Genomic DNA, 27,412 nt, shown 5'->3' with positions numbered 1-27,412 from the left:
CGAGCCAGGAATCAGAAGCAAGTTTTGGTTCCGATCCATGCATCACCCATTTGGCCTCCTTCAAAGCCATGCTCATCTTCAGAGTTCTACGTCTGCAATACAGGGATGCTCAAATTGATCTACCTTACAGGGTGGTTGTAAAGCAGGGCTGTTGAACCCCTTTGAAACCGAGGACTGAATTCCATTTTGGAGGGCTGGATGCCAGTGGTGGGTGGGGCCAAACCACAAAAAGTACCAGCCTGATTTAGTTTTTGCTGCCAGTAACTAAGCCTTACTAGAGGCATTTCAGCCTTTTAAAATGGGAGAAAAACAAGAATGGGCAGAAACGTCACAAAAGCCAGGAAACCACCTAATAATCTGTAGTTGGTGAAAGGGGTCAGGGTCAGGAGAAGTGGGCATGGTCTCCTGGGGCCCCAGGCAGGCCAGGTCTGAAGACATGCATCCCTGTTCTAAAGGACTACAAGAAGCCTTGAATGAGTTCAAATCTCCAGGGCCCGATGAACTGCATCCAAGAGTAATGAAGGAGCTAGCGGAAGAACTCTCAGAACCTTTGTCTATTATCTTTGCAAAATCATGGAAGACGGGTGAGGTGCCGGACGACTGGAGGAGGGCTAACGTTGTCCCTATCTTCAAAAAGGGCAAAAAGGAGGAACCTGGGAACTACAGACCAGTCAGTCTGACATCCAACCCTGGGAAAATTCTGGAGCAGATTATAAAGAAGTCAATCTGTAAATACCTTGAAATCAATGCGGTGATCACTAGAAGCCAACATGGATTTGTCAGGAACAAATCCTGTCAGACTAATTTGATCTCATTTTTTGATAGGATAACCTCCCTTGTGGACTGTGGGAATGCTGTGGACGTCATATATCTTGACTTCAGCAAAGCTTTTGACAAAGTACCACATGACATTCTGATTAACAAACTAGCTAAAAGTGGGCTAGATGGAACAACTATTAGGTGGATTCACAGTTGGCTACAGAATAGGACTCAAAGAGTACTTATCAATGGAACCTTCTCAAACTGGGGAGAGGCAACGAGTGGTGTACCGCAGGGTTCAGTCCTGGGCCCAATGCTCTTCAACATTTTTATTAATGATTTGGATGAGGAGGTGCAGGGAACGCTGATCAAATTTGCAGATGACACAAATTTGGGTGGGATAGCTAATACCCTGGAAGACAGAAACAAACTTCAAAGTGATCTTGATAGGCTGGAGTGCTGGGCTGAAAACAACAGAATGAAATTTAAAAGGGATAAATGCCAAGTTCTACATTTAGGAAATAGAAACCAAATGCACAGTTACAAGATGGGGGATACTTGGCTCAGCAATTCTACAAATGAGAAGGATCTTGGAATTGTTGTAGATCACAAGCTGAATATGAGCCAACAGTGCAATATGGCTGCAAGAAAGGCAAATGCTATTTTGGCTGCATTAATAGAAGTATAGCTTCCAAATCACGTGAGGTACTGGTTCCTCTCTATTCAGCCCTGGTTAGGCCTCATCTAGGCTCCACAATTGAAGAAGGATGCAGACAAGCTGGAGCGTGTTCAGAGGAGGGCAACCAGGATGATCAGGGGTCTGGAAACAAAGCCCTATGAAGAGAGACTGAAAGAACTGGGCATGTTTAGCCTGGAGAAGAGAAGATTGAGGGGAGATATGACAGCGCTCTTCAAATACTTGTAAGGTTGTCACACAGAGGAGGGCCAGGATCTCTTCTCGATCCTCCCAGAGTGCAGGACACGGAATAACGGGCTCAAGTTAAAGGAAACCAGATTCCAGCTAGACATCAGGAAAAACTTCCTGACTGTTAGAGCAGTACGACAATAAAATCAGTTACCTAGGGAGGTTGTGGGCTCTCCCACACTAGAGGCCTTCAAGAGGCAGCTGGACAACCATCTGTCAGGGATGCTTTAGGGTGGATTCCTGCATTGAGCAGTGGGTTGGACTCGATGGCCTTGTAGGCCCCTTCCGGCTCTGCTATTCTCTGATTCTATGATTCTATGAAGCCTAGGTTATGTGAGACACTGTCTCCTCCCATTATATACTTGCCTGGACCCTAAGATCATCCTCAGCAGTCCTTCTCCAGGAGCCCCTGCCAAAGGAAGTCAAGTGGGCTGCTACTAAGAGAAGAGCCCTTTATATCGTAGCAACCTGGCTGTGAAAACACCTTCCCAGGGAGGCTCACCCAGCATCTCAGTTATGGCCTTTTCCAGCACCAAGGGAAGACCTTCCTATTTCCCCAGGCATTTTAGCCTTTCTGTCTCTGTTGTTTTAAATCGATTAAGGTATTTTGAATCTTTGCACTGCTGCTAGGTTTATTTATTTATTTATTGCTTTTCTTTTATACTGTAGTTTTAAACTCCCATATTTGTATTGTATTTGGTGGTTTTTAATTGTTGTGAACCGCTCGGAGAGCTTAGGCTATTAGGTGGTATAAAAACCTAATAAATAAACAAATTAAGGAGGCAAAGTGTGTGCAATGCCTTCAATGCTCCAAAGTGCTACATCAATAGGGTGCTCAGTCAAACCCTCTTCCGCTTTAAGAACATGCATGGGGGTGCATGAGGCCATGCTGACCAATCCTGTGTCCCATCATTCATGCCCATTTGGCCAGTGTAAGAAGGCACCACCCTCCATGCATACTGACGTATGCCTGTAGGGTTTTGGATTACAGCCAGAATTGATGCTAGTTGAGAGAGCCAGTGTGATGTTGTGGTTAAAGTGTTTGACTGGGAGTCGGGAGATCTGGGTTCTAGTCCCCACTTGGCCTTGGAAACCCACTGGGTGACTTTGGGCCAGTCACAGATTCTGAGCCCAACCTACCTCACAGGGGCCTTAGCTAGACCCAAGGTTTATCCCGGGATCGTCCCGGGGTCATCCCTGTTCATGTAAATGACACACAGGGGATCCCGGAAACAGGCAGGGACGACCCCAGGATGATCCCAGGATAAACTTTAGGTCTAGCTGTGGCCAGGGTTGCTGTTGTGAGTATAAAGTGGAGAGGAGGAGGATTATGTATGCCACCTTAGGTTCCTTGGAGGAAAAAAGGTCCAGATGTAAATGCAATAAATAAATAAATAATAAATAATAATAGTTGAGGACTAACACTGCCCACCTGCTTTCAACCTGCTTGCTTTCAACCTGCCCAACCTGTCCTCTCAAAGAACTAGATGCTGGAGAGTGCAGCTATGTAGTGAGTTCGTTGGTCAGCAGCCTTCCTAAATATCATTGGGCTGCAACTTGTAGCTTAAAACAGTCAGTAGATTCTAGCTGGCTTTAGCTAACAAAAAATTGCCTCATGTTTTCGATGAGCCTCTCATCGTTATCTCACCCTTTTCTCATAAGGAGTAAGTGCCTTATCTCACCCGTTGGCGGGGAGGCTTTCATGCCTAACCAGGCATTGGAAAGGCAATTAGTTTCCCAAGCTGGATTGCTTCAAGAACCTTTTGAGTAAGGGAAGCCCACCCACCCTTCTCCTGAGTCAGCTTGGAGACTGGCCTGTCAGCTACTGAGCTTAGAGGGAGACGTCTCTAAAATCCAAATACGCAGGCTTAGCCGTTGGTCGTGCTTCAAGGAGGAATATGCATTACCAGCTTGGAGAACTTTTGGCCCCAGGAATGGCTTCTCCATCTGGCTTGGGGACTCAGATAGACATATTAGCTTGTCTGCCTTGTCAGATAGACATATTCGGATGCCTGCTTTGTCAAATGATGAGGAGAGGCGTGAACTTCCTTTGCATATTTATTCTGCATCCATTTTGTATCAATGAAAACCCATCTTTTCGCACCAGTGTTTTGGCTTCATCTTGGTAATCAAAAGGATCTAATTTAACTAGGACCTGGCAGTATCAGGCCTCCACAACTACACAGGCTAGATTTTTCTTTTCATAGAGCAGAAAATCTGTGTTGCTTGTGCTTTTGCATGGATCCCACTGTCATCTTTCTTCCCAGGGGTGGGTAGCACTAGAAAACCTGTTTGAATAGAATTGTGAGTGGAGCAAAATAAATGAGTATGGAGCCCATGGCCCATGACAGCTCTCCCAGACTTCTTTCGCATCCCTTAAATCCTGTTTTTGGTCTCAGGGCTGGAGACAGGTCCCAGCATCCTCAGGCTTTTGCCAGGGCCCAGCACCCTGGCAGGTTCCAGTGGTGCTGATGTCTGCCTTTATGTCTGCCATATTCCCTGTTCATTTCCCCTGGCTGAGATTTAATGAGCAGCAGCAGTACAAAGCCACCATTTTCATAGAGCCAGTGTGGTGTAGTGGTTAGTGTTGGACTGGGACTTGGGAGATCTAGATTCTTGTCCTCACTCTGCCCTGAAGCTCACTACATCATTTTGGGCCAGTCACTGACTCTTAGCCTAACCTACCTCGCAGGGCTGTTGTGAGGATAAAATGGAGCGCAGGAGAGCCATGTAACTGCCTTGGGTTCTGTGCAAGAGGAAAAAAGGTGGGATATAAATATCATCATCATCATCATCTAGCACCCTCCAGATGTGCTGGACTACAACACAAGCTTACTGAGAGATTATGGGATTTGTAGTTCGGGATGGCTGCCCTGGAGCAGCACTATATTGTAAGAAAGTCAAGGTATGCTGCTGCTACACAGGTAATGTGGGGCCACCAGTGTTGGGGTAGTCTAGAGGGCAGTTTGGCAGGGCAGAGGGCACTCACACCTTGGTCTGATCCCAAGAAGCTGACCTGGAACTTTCTACAACTCCAAAAAGTAGGGAGTAAATAAAGCCACACTAGGACAAGGAAGGAGCTATTTTGCATCACCAGTATGTTTATAATTGTTTATTTACTATTTATTTATTTATTTATTTATTTAAAGTATTTTTTTATCATAGTCCTTAACCATTAAAGGCTCTGGAGCAGCTTACAATCAATAAGTAAACAAGACAGTCTCTGCCCGCAGGCTTACAATCTAAAAAAAGAAAAAGAAAACCAACATGATACACAAGAGGAATGGGATGAGGAGGGAAGAGGAAAACAAACTGCGTAGACTTTTATCAAGGCTGGTGGAATGGCCCAGTTTACCCTCTCATCTTCCAGATTGAGGTGCTGGGACAGTCCAACCAGAGAAGGCTCAAAAGTCCCTTTGCCTGAGCCTGTTTTCCTTGCTCCATCATTTTTCCTACAGGGCTGTTTATGTCAGTTAGTCATCCTCTTCGTTTGTGTGTGTGGAGGGGGCAGTTCAAGTGTACAGACATACCCCAGTTGCATAACATATTCAGTTGGAACTTTTGTGGTTCCTCAATCCAAATTTGGGGTGTCCGAACTGGGTGGTGAAAATGCCTCCCTGAACCTGCCAGACTCTTCCACCCTGTCCTTGACTGAGACACTCTGAGACTGCAGTACTAGAGCCCAGTTCCATGGAGAGACTGGCATTCTTGCCCCAGTGGCCTTATACGCCACTGAAACCACTGGCCAAATCAGGAAGCCTGACCGGTGAGCGAAACTATGGGGAGTTGTTTGAGTGCTAGGACCCAAGTTACGGGGGGCTGCCCCTTTACGGCTTTATACTTCTCAGCATGGGGGTGAGCCTGAGATGGATAGCCAGGCCCAGGAACAAAGAAAATGGCTTAGTTGTGTTCTTGTTGGAGCAAGTTATCTGCTTTCTGGCCCTGTCCATGGTCCTGAAAGTCCTGTCTCTGCTTGCCCTTCATCCCTGGACTTCTGATCTGGGAACCCTGCTTGGCTTCTCCCTTTGCCCCAAACTGCTTGTCCGACATCTGGGTAAAGGACATTTTAACGTATGCAGCCAACACATGGACACTAGGGATCTCGAATGTTGAGCCAAGCACCAGCACACCATTTCATCCATAGCTGCTCGTGAGATTCCAGGGTGCAGGTCTGCAGTTCCTTCACAAGCTCTGCTGATCCAAAGGGAGGTAAAGTAGCGTCAGGCCTGAACTGCACAAGTCCTCAGAGGTAGAGGAGGACCCTATCCCTGACACTAGTGCTGAGGGGGTGCCAAGGGAGTCAGCCAAGAACAATTACCCACCTCAGGCCACCACCTCACAAGTGACTCCATCCAATGAGGTTGCAGAACTTCTTTCAGCCCAAGGGAATGGGGAACGTGGAGAATGTGGGACTTTTTCTGTCTAAACATGCAAAGGGTTGCACTCTTAAAATATCAATTCTGATAACAAAGAACGTCTGTTCTTATGGTTCTTGTTTAAAAAGTAAATTAAAAAATAGCACAAACATGGGTATGTTTAACTGAAAATTAAAATTTCAGACATTCTTTGTTATCAGAATTGATATTTTAAGGGTGCAACCCTTTGCATGTTTAGACAGAAAAAAGTTCCACAATTCTCCACATTCCCCAGCAAGCCATGTTTTTTTCCTGTCTAAACATGCATAGGATTGCGAAGAAGAAGAAGAAGAAGAAGAAGAAGAAGAAGAAGAAGAAGAAGAAGAAGAAGAAGAAGTTGTGTTTTTTTTAAAAAAAAATTCCACTAAATTTCTGTTCCAGGCCACTGTGGAAAGAGCCCACGATCCACTTTGTTCCTTCCATACATAGATATTTGCTGCCACCCTGTGGCCAAAGCAAAGCACTCTCTCTTCCTTGAGTGGATTTAGAGAAATAGGGACCTCCAGGGTTTTTCAATATTTTCCCAGCATATTGCTTTTTCTCCCCTTCCATATTTGACTGAAGACTCTTAATGACTCTTACTAAGCAATGGAATCCATGCATGCAAAAAGGAGGGTGAAAGGAGGATTTAATTTAGCTGCCATCAATGTCCCCATGTCATGTGGTGCCCTCCAGGTGTTTTTATACCACAAATCCCATCATCCACAGCCAATACTCTGAAGGGCACCGGGTGGGTTAAGTCTGTCCTATGGGCCCATTTCCACATTGGGTTCCAACACCATTCAGCCTGGATATTGTACACAAAGAGGCAGATTCTGTGTAAATACTATGGTATCAGAGGACCAGTATAGGCTGTCAGTAGAATCAAGTGGTAATGCTTTTTCTGGACTATTCCATTTAGACTTGGAGTGGGGCAGGGCGGTTGAATGTCTGAATGCATCCCAAAGGGGAAAATCATGGAAAAGGTGAAGCCAAACCTTTCCGACATGCTCTTTTTCAGTGTATAGAAAGCTCTCTTCCAATCTTGGGAGCCATTCCAACATGCAACCCTCTACTTGCAGTCTGAAGAAGTGCTACAGTCCAGAAAAAGCTTTCAGATGACTGTATAATCTAGGCCAGAGTCTATGTTTTGTGCTTTTAAGGAAAGTCATGACAAAACACAATTCAGTTGCAGGTATGTCCACACAAGTGACTAGTCCATAAGTATTTTTAATAGCTTATCTAATTTGCTGCGCAAAAGGGTGGGGTGGTGGAGTGAGAAGGCACTTCCTTTCCATTTTCCAAAATCTTCCCTGCCTGATCTGGATGTCTGGAGGTGATACTTAACTTACTTGCCATGGGCAGCCAAGGAAGTAGCTAGCCTGTTTCCACACCTGTTCAAAAGACCAAAGTGGCCCATTTCCTTGGTTTGTGTTTTCTCTGGGTCAATCCCCTTAATTTCAGTGCCCCAACAGTGAAAGCCACTGTGTTTTGGTTCTTTTGTGGTACAGAACCTTTGTAAGGGACTACTCATAGGAAGAACTTCTACTGATATTGTGTTTTCCTCCTTATCTCTTCTTCTAGGTTTCTGATAGTCTTGGGATGCTTGATTTTAGCTGTCCTGACAACATTCAAGGAATATGAAACTGTTTCAGGAAATTGGTTACTGCTGTTGGTAAGTACAGAAAGGCTGGAGGAGGAGGAGGAGGAGGACGAGGACAAGGGTATAGCAGAGTTGGAAGGGACCTACAAGGCCATCGAGTCCAACCCCCTGCTCAATGCAGGAATCCACCCTAAAGCATCCCTGACAGGGGTGGATTCCTGCATTGAGCAGGGGGTTGGACTCGATGGCCTTGTAGGCCCCTTCCAACTCTGCTATTCTATGATTCTATGATTCAACTGGGACCCAAGAGAAACACCCAGTTACTCTGGTGGTTGCAGAGGCTCTGGTCTAGAGAAGTCACCACTTGCAACGCAAAAGGCAAATCACATTTAGCAAGCAAGGGCAGAAGACAACGAGAACCTCAGATAGTGTCCTCCAATAATTGCTTGGCTGAAGTAGTTCTACATAAACAGAGCTGCTGCTCCAGTATGGGATGGTCAGCAACTGAGGTCTTAAGTTGGCTGGTCAACTCAGGTCCCTGAGAAACTCCAACCCCACTAGGTACTGAATGCACATCTTAAAGGGCCCATGCTCATTTTAGTAGCTTCAGGTTCCTACATGGGTGAGGGACATGAGAGGCTTTGGGAGAACCATGCATGGAGACAAAGTTAAGGGGAGAGCTGAATCCTTGGGTCCAGAGGGTGCATGAGGGGGTGTCCAGGGTTCTTCCTGGAGTTTAATGACCAGTGCCTCAGAGTTCTCTGCAGGGAGGTGCTGAGCCTCCAAGCCATCTTGATGATGATGATGATGATGATGATGGAAGTTATTCTTATGAATTAACCCCTGTCTGTTTGTTGCTTATGTCAACAAGCTGTCAGGATGGGTTTAATAATAGGACATGAGAAGTCTCCTTTGGTCCAGTAAGAATGAGAGTGGAACCACTGCTAATGGCTTGGGGTGTGATGCTTACAGAGGGTTATCAATCGTTTGGTGGTTCCCCAGCTGTTGTGCTGTTTTCCCACACTCTAAAAGGTTGAAATGCCTCTAGTAAAGCTCAAATATGCTGGTACCTCCTTTGCGTTTGGTCCCACCCACCACTAGAACGCAGCCCCTGAGAGTTTTCCCATAATGGGACTCAGCTTCAAGAATATTGCTGTCAGTGAAATTCTCCTCATTCCAGGAACTTCTTTCACACCTTCAGAGTCGTTGCAGCCTGGTAATATGTAGGGGTGCATGAGAAATTTGTTTCAGTTAATTACTGATCAGGATTTACCCAGTTCACAACACCTGGAAACAATCGTGGGCCTGATTGCAATCTGAAGTCAAAGTCTGAACATTTCTGCGCTTGCGGTGGGATTTGCTCGACAACAAAAACTGTGTTTGAAAAAAGTGCGTACGTGGAAAAAAATGTATTCTACTTTAAAAAATGCATCCAAACTAGGGTGACCATATGGAAAGGAGGACCGGGCTCCAGTATCTTTTACAGTTGTATGGGAAAGGGAATTTCAGCAGGTGTCTTTTGTATGACTGCAGCAACTGGAGAAATTCCCCCTTTATTACAGCAGTTAAAACTGCATGAGCCCCGCCTAGTGTGTCCAGATTCAAAAGAGGGCAGGGTTCCTGCAGCTTTAACTGTTGTGATGAAGAGGGAATTTCACCAGGTGCTGCATGCAAACAAATGACACCTGCTGAAATTCCCTCTTCTATGCAACTGTTAAAGATACAGAAGCCCTGTCCTCCTTTTCATATGGTCACCCTAACCCAAACGTTCTTTAATTGATGGGAGAAAAATGTGTACATTTCAAAAATGCACAGAACTGAGGTGTGCATTTGGAAAACTGCATGGAAACACAAACGTTTTATGAGAAAAATGGGGGGGGGGAACCAAAGCTCACTTTCTGTTATTATTATTATTAATAATATAATAATAATAATAATAATAATAATAATAATAATAATAATAATAATTTATTTATTATATTTATATACTGCTCCATAGCTGAAGCTCTCTGGGTGGTTTACAAAAGTTAAAAACAGTGAACATTAAAAAGAAATATACAAAATTTAAAACCATAAAAAGCATAAAATACAAACAAAAACAGACAATATCCATTAAAAAACAACTATTCTGGGGTCAGTTAAAAAACTCAGCATATGCTATTAAATGCTGTTAAAGGCCTGGGAGAAGAGAAAAGTCTTGACCTGGCGCCAAAAACAGAACAACGTTGGCGCCAAGCGAGCCTCATCAGGGAGATCATTCCATAATTGAGGGGCCACCACTGAAAAGGCCCTCTCCCTGGTTGCCATTTTTCGAGCTTCCCTCAGGCTAGGAGGATATGAATTGGACTGAGCTTCAAGATGGAATTCTGAGAACGTTGACCAGCTCAGATGTTGCTGATCAGGTCATCCCTAGAAACATGTCACTCCCTGGTTTTGCTATTTCTTTCCCATTTTCACGTAGGAAACATTTGCCATTTTCATCTTTGGAGCAGAGTTTGCCTTAAGGATCTGGGCTGCAGGCTGCTGCTGTCGATACAAAGGATGGCGAGGGAGGCTGAAGTTCGCCAGGAAGCCATTGTGTATGTTGGGTAAGCACAATCTGTTCCATTGCAGGCTCTCCTAAAACAGAAGGGTAGAACCTCAGGCCTATCCTGCCTGGAGTCCCAATCTGTCCCGGTGGGATTCCCCAGATCAGAAAGAAAAGACAATCTTTTTGCTAGAAGAAAATCTGCAGGCACTTCTTTCTAACAACCCCCTGAGGAAGGCCTTAGAATAAAGGACAGGCTGAAATCCATGGGGCTTCCTGAAAATAAACATTTTGCATCCTGAGAATGTGTTTCTCTGCTTTCTGACCACCTGCTTTGGATGCCTCCTTCCTTCTGTTTTTGGAATATCCCAGATGGCCACACCCCTTCCTAGGCCACACCCCCTTTCTGGCAATCCCACCCCCTTCTTTCCCCCAATCAGGTGGTTTTCTGGGTTTTCTACAGTCCCCCCCCTTCTACAATGCTGAAATGCCTCGCCTCAGGATTATTTACTCACAGTAAGAGCTTCAATCTAAAATATCCTAGCTGGACAACCATCTGTCAGGGTGGATTCCTGTATTGAGCAGGGCTTGGACTTGTTGGCCTTATAGGCCCCTTCCAACTCTACTATTCTATGAGTCTATGGATTGATTGAGGATTGGATGAGGTGTCTTTGACCTGTTGTTAATGGGGGCACATCAGAGCTTAAAAGTCTTCCTTCAGTCTGATGGCTTCCTGACCTAGGTGAAACCCTCCACTTTGCATTACTTACTGGTGGTGAGGACATGGTGATGGCCCAGACTGGACTGGACGGTGGACATGCTGTAGGAACATCACCATTTACCAGCTCCTGGAGACAAAGCAGCAAAACAAACAAAGAATCAAGATCAACAAGAAACAATGCATATTATCCACTAGAACATTACATTAAAAAAAAATGCACTGAAACACGTGCAGGATTTGTTCTTTGGTTGTTTTCTTTGCTCCGCAGATATCTTTGTCCTGATCGCCTCTGTGCCAGTGGTGGCGGTCGGCAACCAAGGCAATGTCCTGGCTACGTCGCTGAGAAGTCTCCGTTTCCTTCAGATCCTACGGATGCTGCGGATGGACAGGAGAGGAGGCACCTGGAAGCTTCTAGGATCTGCCATTTGCGCACACAGCAAAGTAAGTGAGAACCGTTGGCGTAGCGGTGTCAAGGCTTACAGGGAGGTAACACTACCATTCTTTTATTAGCAGGAACACTGCCATCATCTGCCACTCCCCTCAGAATACCCTGTTCCCTTTTGTATCTGGTCAAGAGGGCAGAGCTCCTGCAGCTTTATCTGTGGTGATGCATCTGTGGTGATTTCACCAGGTGCTGCATGCATACAATTGACACCTGCTGAAATTCCCTTTTCAATACAACTGTATAAGATACAGGAGCCCTGTCCTCCTTTCCATAGGGTCACCCTAGGTTAGCTGCAATCCTTACACTAGCTGTGGAGGGTTGGGGAATGCATTTTCCGTGCAGCAATATATTGTTGAACAATAAGCCAGTGTGGTGTAGTGGCTAAAGTGTTGGACTGGGAGTCGAGAGATCTGGGTCCTAGTCCCCACTCGGCCATGGAAACCCACTGGGTGACTTTGGACCTGTCATAAGCTCTCAGCCCAACCTACCTCACAGGGTTGTTGTTGTGAGGATAAAGTGGAGAGGAGGAGGATTATGTACGCCGCCTTGGGTTCCTTGGAGGAAAAAAGGTTTGGCTATAAATGTAATAAATAAATAAATAAATAAAATATTTGGTCTTGAATTGGCGATTAAGACTCATTAGCTTTACAAAAGAACTGCCCCTGAAGAGATGAGAACTCCTAGATCTGGTTTGTTGATATGGGTCAACCCAACTGTCTGCATTTTTGGACTCTCCTTGGGGGCATGGCGGTGGGGACTGCCATGATGAGTGTCTGCATTTCCAAATTGACTGCTACACCACTGGTGAGAATGGAGGGCTAGGGAAGCGGGTAGGATGTAGAAGAATAGAACAGTGAAGGACGTCATGTGCACAGAAGCAGCAGTGCTGGTCCAGATCCAGAAAGAAGTAAATGATGCCAGACTGAAAGCAACAAGGTGGCTCTAGGAACATAGGAAGGTGCCTTATAGTGAGTCAGACCCTTGGTCTGTCTAGCCCAGTATTGTTAGCACTGGCCTGGTTCAGACAACACGCTAAACCATGCTGCTTAACCACAGAATGGTTAATGGAATGCCATTTTGTGGTTAAGCAGCATGGTTTAGCGTGTTGTCTGAACCAGGCCAATGACAGGCGGCAAGGGCTCTCCATGGTTTCAGGCAGGATTCTTTCCTTGCTCTACTTGGAGAAGCCGAAAATCGAACCTGGGAGCTTCTGCGCTCAAAGCAGCTGCTCTGTCACTGAGCTACCCTCCTTCCCTCTAATTGTCAGGAGCCCTGAGGCACGAACTAGAATTGCACGGTCAGGTACATCACTTTTGTTTATGGCTGTAATTATGTTTTCCTATTAGGAACTCATCACTGCCTGGTACATTGGGTTCCTGACGCTTATCCTTTCCTCCTTCTTGGTTTACTTGGTGGAGAAGGATGTGCCTGAAAAGAATGAAGAAGGGAAGGAAATAAAAGAGTTTGAAACCTATGCCGACGCACTTTGGTGGGGGCTTGTGAGTATCTGCAGTGGTGTACTGAATGAGATTGGAGTTAGAACATTCATTTGAGTATTATGGAGTCTTTCTAGATTTTGGGGTGGTTGTTTTATGATTTTAATGCTAACTGTTATTTACCTTGGGTTGTATTGTGGGATGGGATAAGAGAAAGACAGACAGACAGACAGACAGACTTGTGTTATTCAATTTCAATCTCTTAAAGAAAAATATGCAAAAATATCAAAACGTGATTCCTGCAACATTTTCTAAACGGACTGAAAATCTTGCACAAGCATGGATACAAAGGAGACAGCCATTACAAGGGTAATATTTCTGCAGGCTCTCAAAGAAGGTGAGATCCCATTTGGAAATATGGAGCAGCTGGAAGTGGAATGATGGAGCTGTAAAGTACAAGAAATCATCCGCGTTGCCCGTTTGCTTTGTCTTTCTTACAGACTGTCCCAAACATTCTCCCCACAGATTACACTGGCAACAATTGGCTATGGTGACAAGACACCCAAGACGTGGGAGGGACGCCTGATAGCGGCCACGTTCTCTCTCGTCGGAGTGTCGTTTTTTGCCCTTCCAGCTGTAAGTTCTGTCGATGACCTCTCTTGAGATGATGTGGAAGAGTGGTTGGAATTAGGGATGGAAATTAGGGATCAACCTCCAATGCCCCGAAAGGGGGTTAGGTGTTTTGAGTGTTTCAATCAAACATCCCCCAAAGCCCCTTGGATATGCTCTCCTAGTAAAGCATCTTTCTCCACTGAATTATGGGACTGCAAGTCCCAGAATCCCTGGCAGGAAACTGATGCTCCTCCAGGAGCTGGGAGTGCCTCCTTACACTGACTTCCCCAGTCCGAAGGTTTCTGTTATGTGTGTAACACTCTCTGGGCCTGTTCAGACAACACACTAAGCCATGATTAGGCCACTAACCCTTTTGCAGCAAATGGTTAGTGAACGTGTTTAAACCATGGTTATGTAGCCACCATGGTTAGGAATGGTTCGTACAACACGCTAAGCCATAGTGGGCCTGTTCAGATGATACTTCAGGCTCTGTGGTTAGTGAAATTCAGGTTCTTTGGGATTAGCACTAACCACAAGCCGTGCTATTGAACAGAACACTTTAAGCCATGGTTAGAGCTGCTAACCCTGCTGCACACGCTCCGACTGTGGTTAGTGAGTGAGCAGGGTTTAGCATCGCACAAGATGCCTTAAACCCTGTTGCTTAACCAAAAGCCTTAACCAGCAGGGTTTAAGGTCTCTTCTGAACAGGCCTGATGTTTAGCTCAAAATACTTACCCATCGTGGCTTAGCACGTCGTCTGAACAAGGTCTCCGTTTCGAATCTGTCGCCAGACAGTTCCTTTTGGTGGTTTTGTATTCAAGCATTATGAAAGATAGGGGAATTTCCCTCTGGGCAAAGACAACAATTTCAAGGAGAGGGAGAGAAATGGGGAAACACAGGAAGCTGCCTTCTACTGAGTCAGACCACTGGTACATCTATCCCAGTATTGTCGAAACTGACTGGCAGCAATTTTTGTCGTTGTTATTCCTGCTAGCAGCTTGAACAACACGCTGGAAAACTTCTATATTTTGTGCTGGATTCGTTACATAAAGAAAACAGCTCCTTGCCGTTTAAAAACTACCCCATCATTTGGGACAAGAGGGCTTTTCCAAAAACCATAAGCTGGATAACAACTAGAGCCGTATCGAGCCTTTAAAAGACAAACAGACTAGAGTGTGAAGTGGCTATGATAATTCAAAGATAACTCTATGCACTTTATTATCATTATTATTTATTTATATAGCACCATCAATGTACAATATACTTTATGTATATGTATATTTTATTAGACCACTGAAGAAGACCTTGCATGGTCGAAACGCGTTTGGTTTTTTGTTGTTTCTTTGTTCTTTATCATTTCTATTGATGTTTTAATGTAATATTTATTTTTATTTAAAATATTTATATCCTGCCCTATATCACTAAGATCTCAGGGTGGCGTACAGATAAAAACATACAGTATAAAACAATAAATATACACAGTTAAAAACAAATTAAACCATAATCCAAGTTAAAACAGTATATAATTAAAAAGCAATAGATGCAGTTAACACAGTTAAAACAATGTGCCAGTGAGTTTAACCATCAAAGCCATGTTTTTGCTTGGCGTCGAAATGCAATCAATGTTGGCGCCAATCGGGCCTCCAAGGGGAGGGCATTCCATAGTCTGGATGCCACCACAGAGAAAGCCCTCTCCCTTGTCCCATCATAACTTATATGTTGCATTGGTGGGATGTGGAGAAGGGCTCCTCCAACAGATCTAAGGTCTCGGGCAGGCATATATAAGGAGAGGCGCTCTCTCAAGTATCGAGGTCCAAAGCCTCGATATAGTCCCAAACTATATACCATATAGTTTATATATACTTGAACTATACAGAGTAGCTATTTTGCTCAGTATATTAAAGTTATACTTCAGTTATTTTCATATTACATGTGATTATTGATAGTGATACGGTGACCAATACATCCACCCCTTTCTCCCATCTCATCGTCTTAATTGTAAGGGATCAGGAAAGGTTTCTTTACTTATTTGTGGACTCTCCAGGTTTTCATGCAGTAATTTTTCTAGCCCTTCTTGGAGATGCTGGGGGTTGGATTTAGGACCATCTGTATGCCAAGTGTGGGCTCTACCACTGAGCCACGGCCCTTCCACAAGGAGATCCTCATAGAACTGATCTACTTCTGCTTCTTCAGCATCTGTGGTTGGGGCATATATTTGGATCACTGTGATGTTAAATGGCTTACCCTGAATTCGAATTGAGATCATTCTATCATTTTTTGGATTGTATCCAAGCACTGCTTTAGCCACTTTATTATTAATTATGAAGGCTACTCCATTTCTTCTGTGATCCTCTTGTCCACAGTAGTAGATCTGGTGGTGATCTGATGTGAAGTGGCCCATTCCAATCCATTTCAGTTCACTGACACCCAATATATCTATATTTAATCTTGACATCTCGCCAATAACCACGTCCAATTTGCCCTGGCTCATAGATCTTACATTCCAGGTTCCTATGGTGTGTTGATCTTTAGAACATCGGATTCGTCGTTCACCACCAGCACCGTCGGCCCGCTAGTCGTCCTTTCGGCTTTGAGCTAGCTGCGTCATCACATCTGGGGCTAGTTGAACTTATCCTCTGTTCCTCCCCAGTAGCATTTTGACCATCTTCTGACCTGGGGGTCCCATCTTCTGATGGTATACCGACATATCTCTGGTTGTACTGATCCATTTAGTTTTCACGGCAAGAATACTGGGGTGGGTTGCCATTACCTTCTCCAGGGATCGTATTTAGTCTGACCTCTCTACCATGACCTTCCCATCTTGGGTGTCCCTTCACGGTTTAGCTCATGGCACCCTTGAGGTGCTCAAGCTCCAGCACCACGACAAGGTAAAATGTGCATTTTTTGTTATACTTTTTTTTCCAGATTGAGTGCATTTTATGTACTCAAGCCACCTGCTGAGAAAAGCAGCGCGGCGAATTACAAATTTTTGGAACATACTTTTTTTTTGGTTGCGCTTTTCAAATGCGTACATTTATTCACATGCATTTTTCTGGTTCCACAGAATACATTGCAAGTCTGGAAATGTACACATTTCCAGGTGCAAATTGTGTGTCCAGTCTGCTTCTGTTTCTGGGTGGTGAAGTTTGGAGAAATTGCCCCCAAAAGACAGAACAAACAGATTTTGCACATCCTCCCTAGTGGTGTGGAGTTACTGTAAATGCCACTGAGGGCTGCACTTTCCACCTTAGAAGAACAGCACCATGATGGAGCCAAAGTTCTATCATGCTCCCCTTGATTCCTGCTCCCCTGAATACCTAGGATAAACCGGGCTGCTTCTTCCCCACAATTGAGGTGAAAGATCCCCAGGGAGAAACCTCCCATTTGAACTCATTCTGACATTTTCAGCAATATCCCATACATTTCTGCCCAACTGCTAAGATCATCTCTGGAGGTTCTTATCTGGGTGCTGCCATCCACAATGGCGCAATGGGTGGTTACCAGAGAAAGAGCCTTCTCAGTAGCGGCCCCCCATCTGTGGAATTCTCCCCTGGCAGATCTGCCTTGTGTCTTCACTGTCTTCATTTAGATATGTGGTCTTCAACTGGAGGATCGTGACCCAAAGGTAGACCATGAGATTAGCCCAGATGGGTTGCGGCTAAATTGTTGCCGCCATGTTGGGCATGGATAAAATTGTGAAAGTGGGCGCCATGTTGTAGGTTGAGAGTCTGAGGTGGGTGTGGGGCCTGGACAAGTGGAAAACCACTGATTTAGATGCTAGGGTAAGACCTTCATCTTCTATCAGATGTTTAATCTTTAATCTTTTGCTTTGATTATTAACTTTACTGCTGGTTTTTAATTACTTTTAGGGTGCAATCCTATGTGTGTTTAGACAGGAAAAAAAGTCCTACAACCCCCAGCATGCCTTTGCCAGGACTTCTTTCTAAACGTGCATAGGATTTTTCTAAACACTCATAGCATTGTGCCTTTAATGCCTTTAATGTTTCTTTACCTTGAAACAGCGATAAAGAAACAAAGAAAACAGTAAACACAACAGTGAAAATGTTTCCTTCGTTATTTTATTGCCGTTTTTGTTGTCGCATGATTGTAAACCAGGACATTTGCCAGTTCGGTGGTATATGAATTTGATATAAATAAAGAAATGCATGAATGTGTACATGCATAAAATAAACAACCTTTAAGGCGTTTTTGCTCCATTCCACTTTCAGGGTATTTTAGGTTCAGGATTGGCTCTGAAAGTACAGGAGCAACACCGCCAGAAGCACTTTGAAAAAAGAAGAAAGCCAGCAGCAGAACTCATCCAGGTTTGCAATCCTCGCCTGTTCATCATGCACAATTTGAAGTACACACAGCTCGCAGCCCCCCTGAAAGCCATGGGACCTGCCTGCTTTCAGGTCTTTTGTCAGGGGAGATGCAGAGCAGCTGTTTACTTTCCACACACCTCTCTTCACAACATGCTGCAATCTACCAGAAGCCCTTCCAATTTTATTTGATTTAAAAACTTACAAAAGCAGGGCTGGGCCGAAAGGTCTCCGCTGATGAATGAGTGAAATCTTTATTGCTAAAAGCGAGAAGCCATCACAATTTAACATAGTTTGAAAAATAAAATACACGTAAAAGGATGAGCTGTACGTAAGTGGAATAAAAATAAATAATTTAAAATAAAATAAAAAAGATAAACAAAAATACAAGAATAGCGATGTGAGCAGCAGCCTTCCACCTCAGCTCTCTTGTTTGTTTTATTTTTTTCTTTTAGTTGTTTTAATTAAACGTTTTCTTCGTCGGTGGAGCTGCTATTTTGCCAAAACAATTCCTGGCTATCGCCGGGGAAGACATAAACTCCCTGTGCTTGCAAGGTTAGAGCCATAAAATCTCATTATAAAATAAAATACTAGCTCTCACTGATAAGATTGGCAAGTCGCACCGACTCCCACTAAATGCCTCTTAATTGAGCTAGTTGTGTTATATATTTGGAAAACTTGTTAAAGGACCCGGGGAAAAAATCATCCCTGTGTAGGCTAAAATATTTCATCGGTGAACTACTCCAGCTTGCTGCGGACTTGTTGCTTTAACTTCTCACTCCACCGATAACTTAGTAGGTTTTCTACTCAGTTCTCCATTATGTTTTCTGAGTAGTGAGAAAACATCCCCAGTGAAAGTTTTCCACTGATAACATTTTAGCAAATTCAGGGGAGGGAGTTTGGGGTGTGAAAGAGAAGCCGCCCTCCGCTTTTTTGCATTTTCAGGAGGAGCGGCTGTATTTTGGGGGCAGGAACAAAAGTCACTGGCACCCCTCCAGAATGCCCTGGAGTGATGCTGCTATGTCATGATGGACCATCTTTCCAAGGAGCATTCTAGGAAGGTGTGATGGCACCGACTTTATACAGAAGGCCTTGCCTAGCACACCCTTCTCAAGCCAAGCACTACCACTTGAACAACCTGAGGGTAGGGTAAAACACAACCTTTTCCTCATATGAGAGGGTAAAGGCTAGAATCTGGAAAGGTTTTACGGTGTATGTAATAAGCTGAAAGATATATATATAGTGTTTATGGTATTAACTGTAGAGCAGGTGATAAAGCCAAGCAGACATGTGGTTTGAGGTAACAAAACAAAATAAAATGTTTATTTTTGTTTAACGGATCTTAGTTACTTTAAATGCAAGTTAACCTGCTTAATCTACTAGTTCTAATCAAAACAGTAATCTTAAGTCTCTTAAAATCTTATCTCCATTCACTCTCCACACCACTGGACACTCCAAACTAAACAAACCCTAACTACCTTAACTCACTCAAACTAAACACAATCTCCTCAGCCAACCTATTTATACTCCTCCCTCCTCCTCTCACGGCATCACTAGCCACACCCACTCAGTCAAACATTCCACACTCACTAGACATACAAACTCAGACATACCTAAGGGACAGAAAGGTGGTATCGCCACAGAAGGCCACATTGTCTGCTACTTACTGCCTTACTTCCAACAATACAAGCAGAGCTAAATCACCATCCTGTGCCTGTTACGTCAAACACAGGCACATATTTCTATCCCACTTGTCACCAAGTGACTCTAAAAGCTCACACGGTTTTTCTGGGTTGGATAAGGGGCCATTCTGACCACACTTAGGATGTAGGACAGGGCACCGTTAGCAGGACCCTTTCCTATACCAAAACATGGCTCTTGCATCGCATCTTGTTATTCCACTTTTAGGTGGAAATCTAGAACAATGTTGACCCATTGCATTTGCCTACAAGGAAATGGAGGGGGGGACCTCAAGCCCCAGGGCCAAATCTGGCTCTCCTGGGGTCTCTATCCAACTCTCCCTGGTTCTCTAGGTGGCCACAGCCTAGGGTGACCATAGGGAAAGGAGGACAGGGCTCCTGTATCTTTAATAGTTGGATAGAAAAGGGAATGTCAGCAATTGTTATTTGTATGGCTGCAGCACCTGGTGAAATCCCCTCTTCATCACCACAGTTAAAGCTGCAGGAGCCCTGCCCTCTTTTGTATCTGTTCACTCTAGCCAAAGAGGGCAGGGCTCCAGCAGCTTCAACTGTTTGATGGAGAGGGAATTTCACCAGGTGCTGCAGGCATACAAATGACACCTGTTGAAATTCCTTTTTCTATACAACTTTTAAAGATACAGGGGCCCTGTCCTCCTTTCCACATGGTCACCCTACCAGAGCCCATTCCCCCCATCCACTGATCATTTTGTAGTTTTCTGGGTATTGTGCATATTTCACCATCTAAATGGCTACGCTGCCTTTCTTAAGCCTTAGTTACTATCTGTAAGAGTTTTAAGCTAAAACATGCTGGTATATTTATTTATTTTTACATTTGCCCCTCCTCCTTGCTTTCAGTCCCACCTACTGAGAGCTTCTTTGAAATTGAACTCTGCCCACAAGCTGAAAGAATTTCCGCACCCCTGAAAGTTACACACACAGAAATACACACACACACATTCCTTCTCCTTCTTATCATATCACCCCTCTTGTGTTCCTTAGGCTGCCTGGAGATACTATGCTACTAATCCCAATAGGATGGACCTGGTTGCCACTTGGAGATTTTATGAATCAATTGTATCATTCCCATACTTCAGGCAAGTTTTGTCGTTGTTGCTTTGAGCAGTCCTCAGTTTGATACGACGTTCACTTTAAGGGTCATTATGCCCACTTGTCAAGATGGGACATGGGAGGAAGGCCATAGGAAAGGGTCAGCTTGTAGAGAGTGGGTGGAGAGTGTGTGTGCAGTACACACTATGTGTACAGTGAACTCAGTTCTGCGAGTGCAGTTCTTTACGTAGACAAAGTGGCACCAGACAGAGGTATCCACAGGGGTATCCAATTCTATCCAGTAGAATTTTAGGATATTGTAGGATGTTTTTAGGATGTTTTTAGGATGTTTTTAAATAGTGTATACCATGCTTTTAATCAGTATTTTATGTATTTTATGCTTGATTTTGTTCCCCGCCTCGATCCAATCGGAGAGGCGGGTAAGAAATAAATTATTATTATTATTATTATTATTATTATTATTATTATTATTATTATTATTATTAGAACCCCATAGTTTGAAAAAGTCCCGAAAAATCTTTAGGGGAAAGAAAAATCCTAAGGTGGGGAGGAGGACCCCAAAACAGCTGCAAAGCAGGCCACTCTGCTCAGTGGCCATGGAACATGGACCTAATGTTGGGAAACCAAAAATCCGGGTGGCAGAGAAGGGGCTGCAATGGAGTATTTTGGAAAAGGGCATGGCTGGCTGGAATTTTGAAGTGGAGCACACCGTGCGGCAACTTTTTGTTGCTGGTCCCACTGGTAGGGGCTTTTAAAAAATGCATCCCAGTTGTGACAGGTTCCTTGAACTTGGAGCCTGAAAAGATCTGGACAAGTTTAGAAGTGAGATACATACCAGGATGAGGAAGTTTTCGGTGAAACGTGGAGATGTCTACACAGCAAACTGGCATCCACTAGGGATGTAAACATCACTGTTTAAATGGGGCATCATTCCTGTGCTATGCAGATGTTCACCAAGTGGTACATGTAAATTGGCTCTGTAATTGGTTCCTGTCGAGTGATCTTGGGTAGCAGTGAGGTAAAGCTGTATCTACTTGCTTGTTTTTTGAGATTTCTATGTGCCATCCTCAACCAAAGTCCTCAGGGCAGTTTACAAATGGTTAAAAACACACACACACACACACAAAAAAACATTTAACTCACCCAGCCATGATGTTCTCTAGATGATCTTAAGCCAATCACACTAAAGGGGTGTGCAGTGACTGTGGGTTGTAGCCATTGTTAGTCCTACGTAGAGTAGATCCATTGAAATGAATGGGGTTTGAGTTGGATATGGCCCTCCCCAACTTTATGCTGTGCAGATATTTTGAACGACAGTTCTCAGAATTCCTGGCCATTAGTCATGTTGCTGGTGGCTGATGGGAGTTGAAGTCCAAAATATCTGGAGGGCACCAGACTGGGGAAGGAATAAGATCATGCTGTCTAGCCATGCTGCCTGAAACGTATGCTTTTGTTGGCCATGGCCACTCATGGCGGCCATATAGAATCATAGAATAGTAGAGTTGGAAGGGGCCTATAAGGCCATCTAATCCAACCCCCAGCTCAATGCAGGAATCCACCCTCAATGCAGGAATCCACCCATATGTTCAGTGGTAGTGTGAAAGGGCCCTCTGCTCCATATATCAAGGTGAGTTGACTGCCTTAAGTGATAGGTGAATGGGTGGTGTGGTGGCAGCCGCCTTGCTGTGGTGGAAGGCAGAACTGAATGTGCCACACAACCTGCCCTGCACCCCCTAAACTGACCTGCTGCCCTCTGGTATGGTGGCAGCTGCGAACCCATCTCCAGTATTGAACAAAGATTTGGCTGGCAGTCCACTCAGCTTCTGTACATGAAATGAGAGATACAACACCATCTTGGCCTTCGTCTCAGGCCGCAAAACGTCTTTGGCCAAGCTTCTTATCAGTTAGGTGACAGGACTCAAAGACAGGATCTACACTACTGCTTTATAGTGGTACTGAAGTGCACTGACAACTGTTGGGGCCCATGACACATCTACACCAAGCGGGATATAACACTATGAAAGTGGTGTATGATAAATGTGCCAACACAGTTATCAGTGCACTTCAATAGCACCATAAAGCAGTAGTGTAGATCCTGCCTCCATATACTGCTTTCATACCACTTCCATAGCACTATATCCTGCTGGCTGTGGATCTGGCCAAAGTGTAAGGAAGCCACTGTGTGCCTACTAGGCCAGCCTGTACCTGAGCCTAATGCCCAAAGTTGTCCTGCTGAATTTAACGCCTACTTCTTTTCTCCTTGCTTTCTTCCTATTGCTTTCAACTTTCAATCCTCCAAAAGGAAAGAGCAGGTGGATGGCACCAGGTATGTCATGAATATCCTCAACTCAAGATCATTCATTCTTTCATTCATTCATTGCACTTCCGGATCAAGGCATACAAATCCAGACTTCGGCCCCCCTCCCCACTGCTTTGTATGGGGCTACTTATTTTTCAGTAGTCTTCGTTAATATGTTGTGTTGTTATTGTTTGCTTGAATGATGAGAGAAAATTGACTCTCTGGCTAGGATAATCATAGATTAGCATTTGACATCTTGCTGAAATGACTATTTCATAATGATTGTTTTAAATAAAAGACACAGCGAGGACTTTGATATCTGATATCAGAGTGGATTTAATTGCTGACATGCCCAGGGTTTAATGACACTAATAAGACTGAAAATAAGTGACACTGAACAAAATCTAATTGATTGGGCATTGTTTTTTGGTATTTATAGTGAGAAAATGCAATAGTAAAGGGAATATATTAGTATACATTAAACGTTCTTTAATTTGTAACTCCCTCTTTGGAAGACAAACTAACCTATACAAATTAAAGGCTAGATCCACACTACTGCTTTACAGCAGTATTGAAGTGCACTGATAACTATTGGGGCATAATCCACATTCCATATAATGCTTCCATAGTATTATTTCCTGCTATTTATTCCATGTCCGTAATGATTTGACACAAGGTGTAGATCTGACCCTAGTCTACACAAACTGCTCATCAACTAGTAAAACAGTTCCTGGACAGTACCACTTCAGATTCCAGGCAAGGGTCATATATTTGAATGCTCACTATACAAAAAATACTCCCTGCACATAGATATCTAGAAACTTGGGGAAAAGCTTAGGCTGGGACCATTACCTCTGACATCTAGATTTCTACATGTAAGGAATACTTTTATGCAATGCCCCACCAACAGTCAAAGTGGTAGAGTCAAAGAATAGTTTTACCTTGTGATGAGTCATTTGTTTAGAACAGTCATTAGAATAAGGTTCCTGGATTATCTCCAGTTTAGGTCCTAGCTGGGCACAAATGTGGTTCTTCTATATTGACATTCAATCTGCTTACATGATTTATTGGCCGCCATCGTATAACTTGAGGTTCTCTGGGCTACTCACAGAATAAAAAGTACAAATTAAAAGTACGTTATATAAAAAAGCAATAAAATAAAATGCAGCATTAAAAACACAGAATCAGATCAAAAATAGATCAATGAAAACAGAGAGCAAAGAATACAAGTCTACAGAGTGAAAACAATACTGAAAACGACTGCAATTTTTAAAAGATTTTGGAAAATAAAAAGGTATTTGATGAAGAATACATTAAAGTAGGCACTAGGCAGATCTCCCTGGTTGAGGGTATTGCATACCTGTGGTGCCATCACTGAAAAGGCCCTCACATGGTATCTTACATGGCAGGGCACCTGGAGGAGGGCCTCAGATTCATATCTCAGGGTCTGCGGAAATATATCTTGCAAGAGTCGGACTTTAGAGGTAGAATTGCATCAGGTAGCATCTTGATCAGCCATCACCTGTCTCAGTTTTTTGAGGTCACTTGTTGCTCTATAGCAGCTCCCTCAGCCCCAAACCCTCCAGATGTACAACACCCATTATCCACAGTCAGCATGCCCATCAGTCTCTACAGCCCATGGCATAGTGCAGTGGGTTGGGGGGTTCACCAAAGAATAAAGTACCCATTGAAGTTCAACTACCAGCCAGTCTGGTGGACCACCTTCCTCCTCCTTTTAACTCTGTCTGCTTAACTCTGCGGCAGACTCTGGAATCCCAGAGTCTGCCAATTTTGGTGCTCCCTCTTGCTCTGACAAAGGCTGAGTTCCCAAGGGGGAGGAAGAGACCGTCTTTGAACCTGGACCTCCTGTTCCGTAAGCCCTTGGGAAGATTCATCTCTTACTTCTGGAGAGTCTTGGGGAATTTCCTCCCCTGGTCTCTGTCTTGACTGAACTTATTCTAGCTCTGCATCTGAAACCAAACCAAGGGAGCCTGGCCCCCATCTTGACACTAATGTTCTCAAATTATGTATTTATTTTACAAGCAACTTTTAAAATCACTAATCTTGCACCAGTGTGGATTCAGTACAAATAATGTAACATCCCGTTTCCCTGTAATAGAAGAGAATAGTTTTGCTGTGAACGGGATAGCTTTGTTGTAGAGGTAGCCTTATTATCATAGAATCGCAGAGTTGGAAGGGGCCTACAAGGCCATCAAGTCCAACCCCCTGCTCAATGCAGGAATCTACCCTAAAGCATCCCTGACAGATGGTTGTCCAGTTGCCTCTTGAAGGCCTCTAGTGCGGGAGAGCCCACAACCTCACCAGGCAACTGATTCCATTGTCGTACTGCTCAGGAAGTACGACAGGAACTTTTTCCTGAGGAAGTTTTTCCTGATGTCCAGCTGGAATCTGGCTTCCTTTAACTTGAGCCCGTTATTCTGTGTCCTGCACTCTCGGAGGATCGAGAAGAGATCCTGGCCCTCCTCTGTGTGACAACCTTTTAAGTATTGGAAGAGTGCTATAATGTCTCCCCTCAATCTTCTCTTCTCCAGACTAAATATGCCCAGTTCTTTCAGTCTCTCTTCATAGGGCTTTGTTTCCAGACCCCTGATCATCCTGGTTGCCCTCCTCCGAACACGCTCCAGCTTGTCTGCGTCCTTCTTGAATTGTGGAACCCAGAACTGGACGCAATACTCTAGATGAGGCCTAACCAGGGCTGAATAGAGAGGAACCAGTACCTCATGTGATTTGGAAGCTATACTTCTATTAATGCAGCCCAAAATAGCATTTGCATTTCTTGCAGCCATATCGCACTGTTGGCTCATATTCAGCTTGCAATCTACAACGATTCCAAGAACCTTCTCATTTGTAGTATTGCTGAACCAAGTATCCCCCATCTTGTAGTCATGATATATGACGTCCACAGCATTCCCACAGTCCACAAGGGAGGTTACCCCATCAAAAAATGAGATCAAATTAGTCTGACAGGATTTGTTCCTGTTAATTCTTTGGATTAAAGAAAAGGATGGTGGGAAGGCGTGCACAGCCTGCAAAGGACTAAACAGGAGAAAGGAGAAGGTCTACTACATTGTATAGGGCAGCCTTCCCAACCTGGCAGCCTTCAGGTGTGTCGGATTCCCACTCCCATCATTCCCAGATAGCATGGGAATTGTAGTCCAACACATCTGGAGGGTATGGGATTGGGGACAGGTGGTATAGATCAAGGAGCCACCTGTCTTGCTTTTGGGCTTGCCTTAGTCATCTAGTTAGCCACTAAAGGAAACGAGGTAGTACCCAATGCTAGTCCTATGTAGAGTAGATCCATTGAAATGAATTAGATTTAATGAGACTCATGAATGAACATTAACCACTCACATTGGCACAACTAACGTAACTCCCATTAATCTCAGTGAGTCTACTAAGTGTACATAGGACTAACATTGGATAGTACCTAGGAAGCAGCCCAGTTTTAGTTCATTTTGGATGTGTTGGTGGAATGATACTGAGCCATTGCCAATTCATGTAGGTTTATATGCCTACGCACCAGTTGAATAAATCACACGTCCACTCAGAAGTAAGCCCCATTAAGTTCAATGGAATGTGCTCCCAGATAAGTGGGTATTATTATTATTATTTATTTATTTATTTATTTATTTATTTATTTATATAGCACCATCAATGTACATGGTGCTGTACAGAGTAAAACAGTAAATAGCAAGACCCTGCCGCATAGGCTTACATTCTAATAAAATCATAATAAAACAATAAGGAGGGGAAGGGAATGCAAACAGGCACAGGGTAGGGTAAACAGGCACTGGGTAGGGTAAAACTAACAGTATAGAGTTAGGATTGCACCCTTCTTATATGAATCACATGGGGTTTGAGCCAAGGGTTTCTTTCCTGTAATCAAAGAACTCCTTTCACTGAGTCTTTTTAAAGCCCTTTCCATGGTGTGCTACTAACCACCCCCTGGAAAGGGCTTTTAAAAAATAAATAAGAATGTATTGCATGAGAATGTGATGAGCTGTGTTTGAAGAATTCTTAACAGTCGCATGGGCAGTTATCAACTACTAACTAAAAAATTGATGTCAGTATCATCTCTCTCTCACACACACACACATCATGTGACCCATCCAAAGGCTCTCTCACTCCCTCGTCCTGTTTAGCCGAACTATATAATGATGTTTCTCTGGCAGTGATGTAAGGCAGATGTTCGGGTTTGAGGCCATTACTATTGCTGCTTACAGTATTTCAGATATTGGCCCCATTCAGAAGACACCTTAAACCATGGCTTTAACCATGGTGGTTAAGCCAGAAAGCCAGGCTGTGTTCAGAAGACACCTTAAACCACAGCAAAAAGCCTTACTCACCATGGTTAAAGCCATGGTTTAAGGTCTCTTCTGAACACAGCCTGGCTTTCTGGCTCAACTACCATGGTTAAAGCCATGGTTTAAGGTGTCTTCTGAACACAGCCCGGCTTTCTGGCTCAACTACCATGGTTAAAGCCGTGGTTTAAGGTGTCTTCTGAACACAGCCCAGCTTTCTGGCTTAACTACCATGTTTAAAGCCATGGTTTAATGTGACTTCTGAACGGGCCCATT

General features: G+C 44.0%; 1 protein-coding gene across 1 annotated transcript in view; it reads left to right on the top strand.

Annotated features, from left to right (window-relative positions):
- KCNQ3 (potassium voltage-gated channel subfamily Q member 3) overlaps positions 1-27,412 on the top strand; it is a 193,157-nt gene that overhangs the window by 143,362 nt on the left and 22,383 nt on the right. The window contains exons 2-9 of the mRNA XM_063131151.1: positions 7,663-7,753; positions 10,143-10,269; positions 11,198-11,370; positions 12,721-12,873; positions 13,336-13,446; positions 17,652-17,747; positions 20,444-20,538; positions 22,815-22,838. Of these exons, the coding sequence (XP_062987221.1) occupies positions 7,663-7,753; positions 10,143-10,269; positions 11,198-11,370; positions 12,721-12,873; positions 13,336-13,446; positions 17,652-17,747; positions 20,444-20,538; positions 22,815-22,838 (870 nt within the window). The remainder of the gene's footprint in view (positions 1-7,662; positions 7,754-10,142; positions 10,270-11,197; positions 11,371-12,720; positions 12,874-13,335; positions 13,447-17,651; positions 17,748-20,443; positions 20,539-22,814; positions 22,839-27,412) is intronic.

This window comes from Elgaria multicarinata, chromosome 7 (genome assembly GCF_023053635.1).
Source record: "Elgaria multicarinata webbii isolate HBS135686 ecotype San Diego chromosome 7, rElgMul1.1.pri, whole genome shotgun sequence".
NCBI classification, from domain to species: Eukaryota; Metazoa; Chordata; class Lepidosauria; order Squamata; family Anguidae; genus Elgaria; species Elgaria multicarinata.
This window is presented reverse-complemented; position numbering and strand designations above follow the sequence as displayed.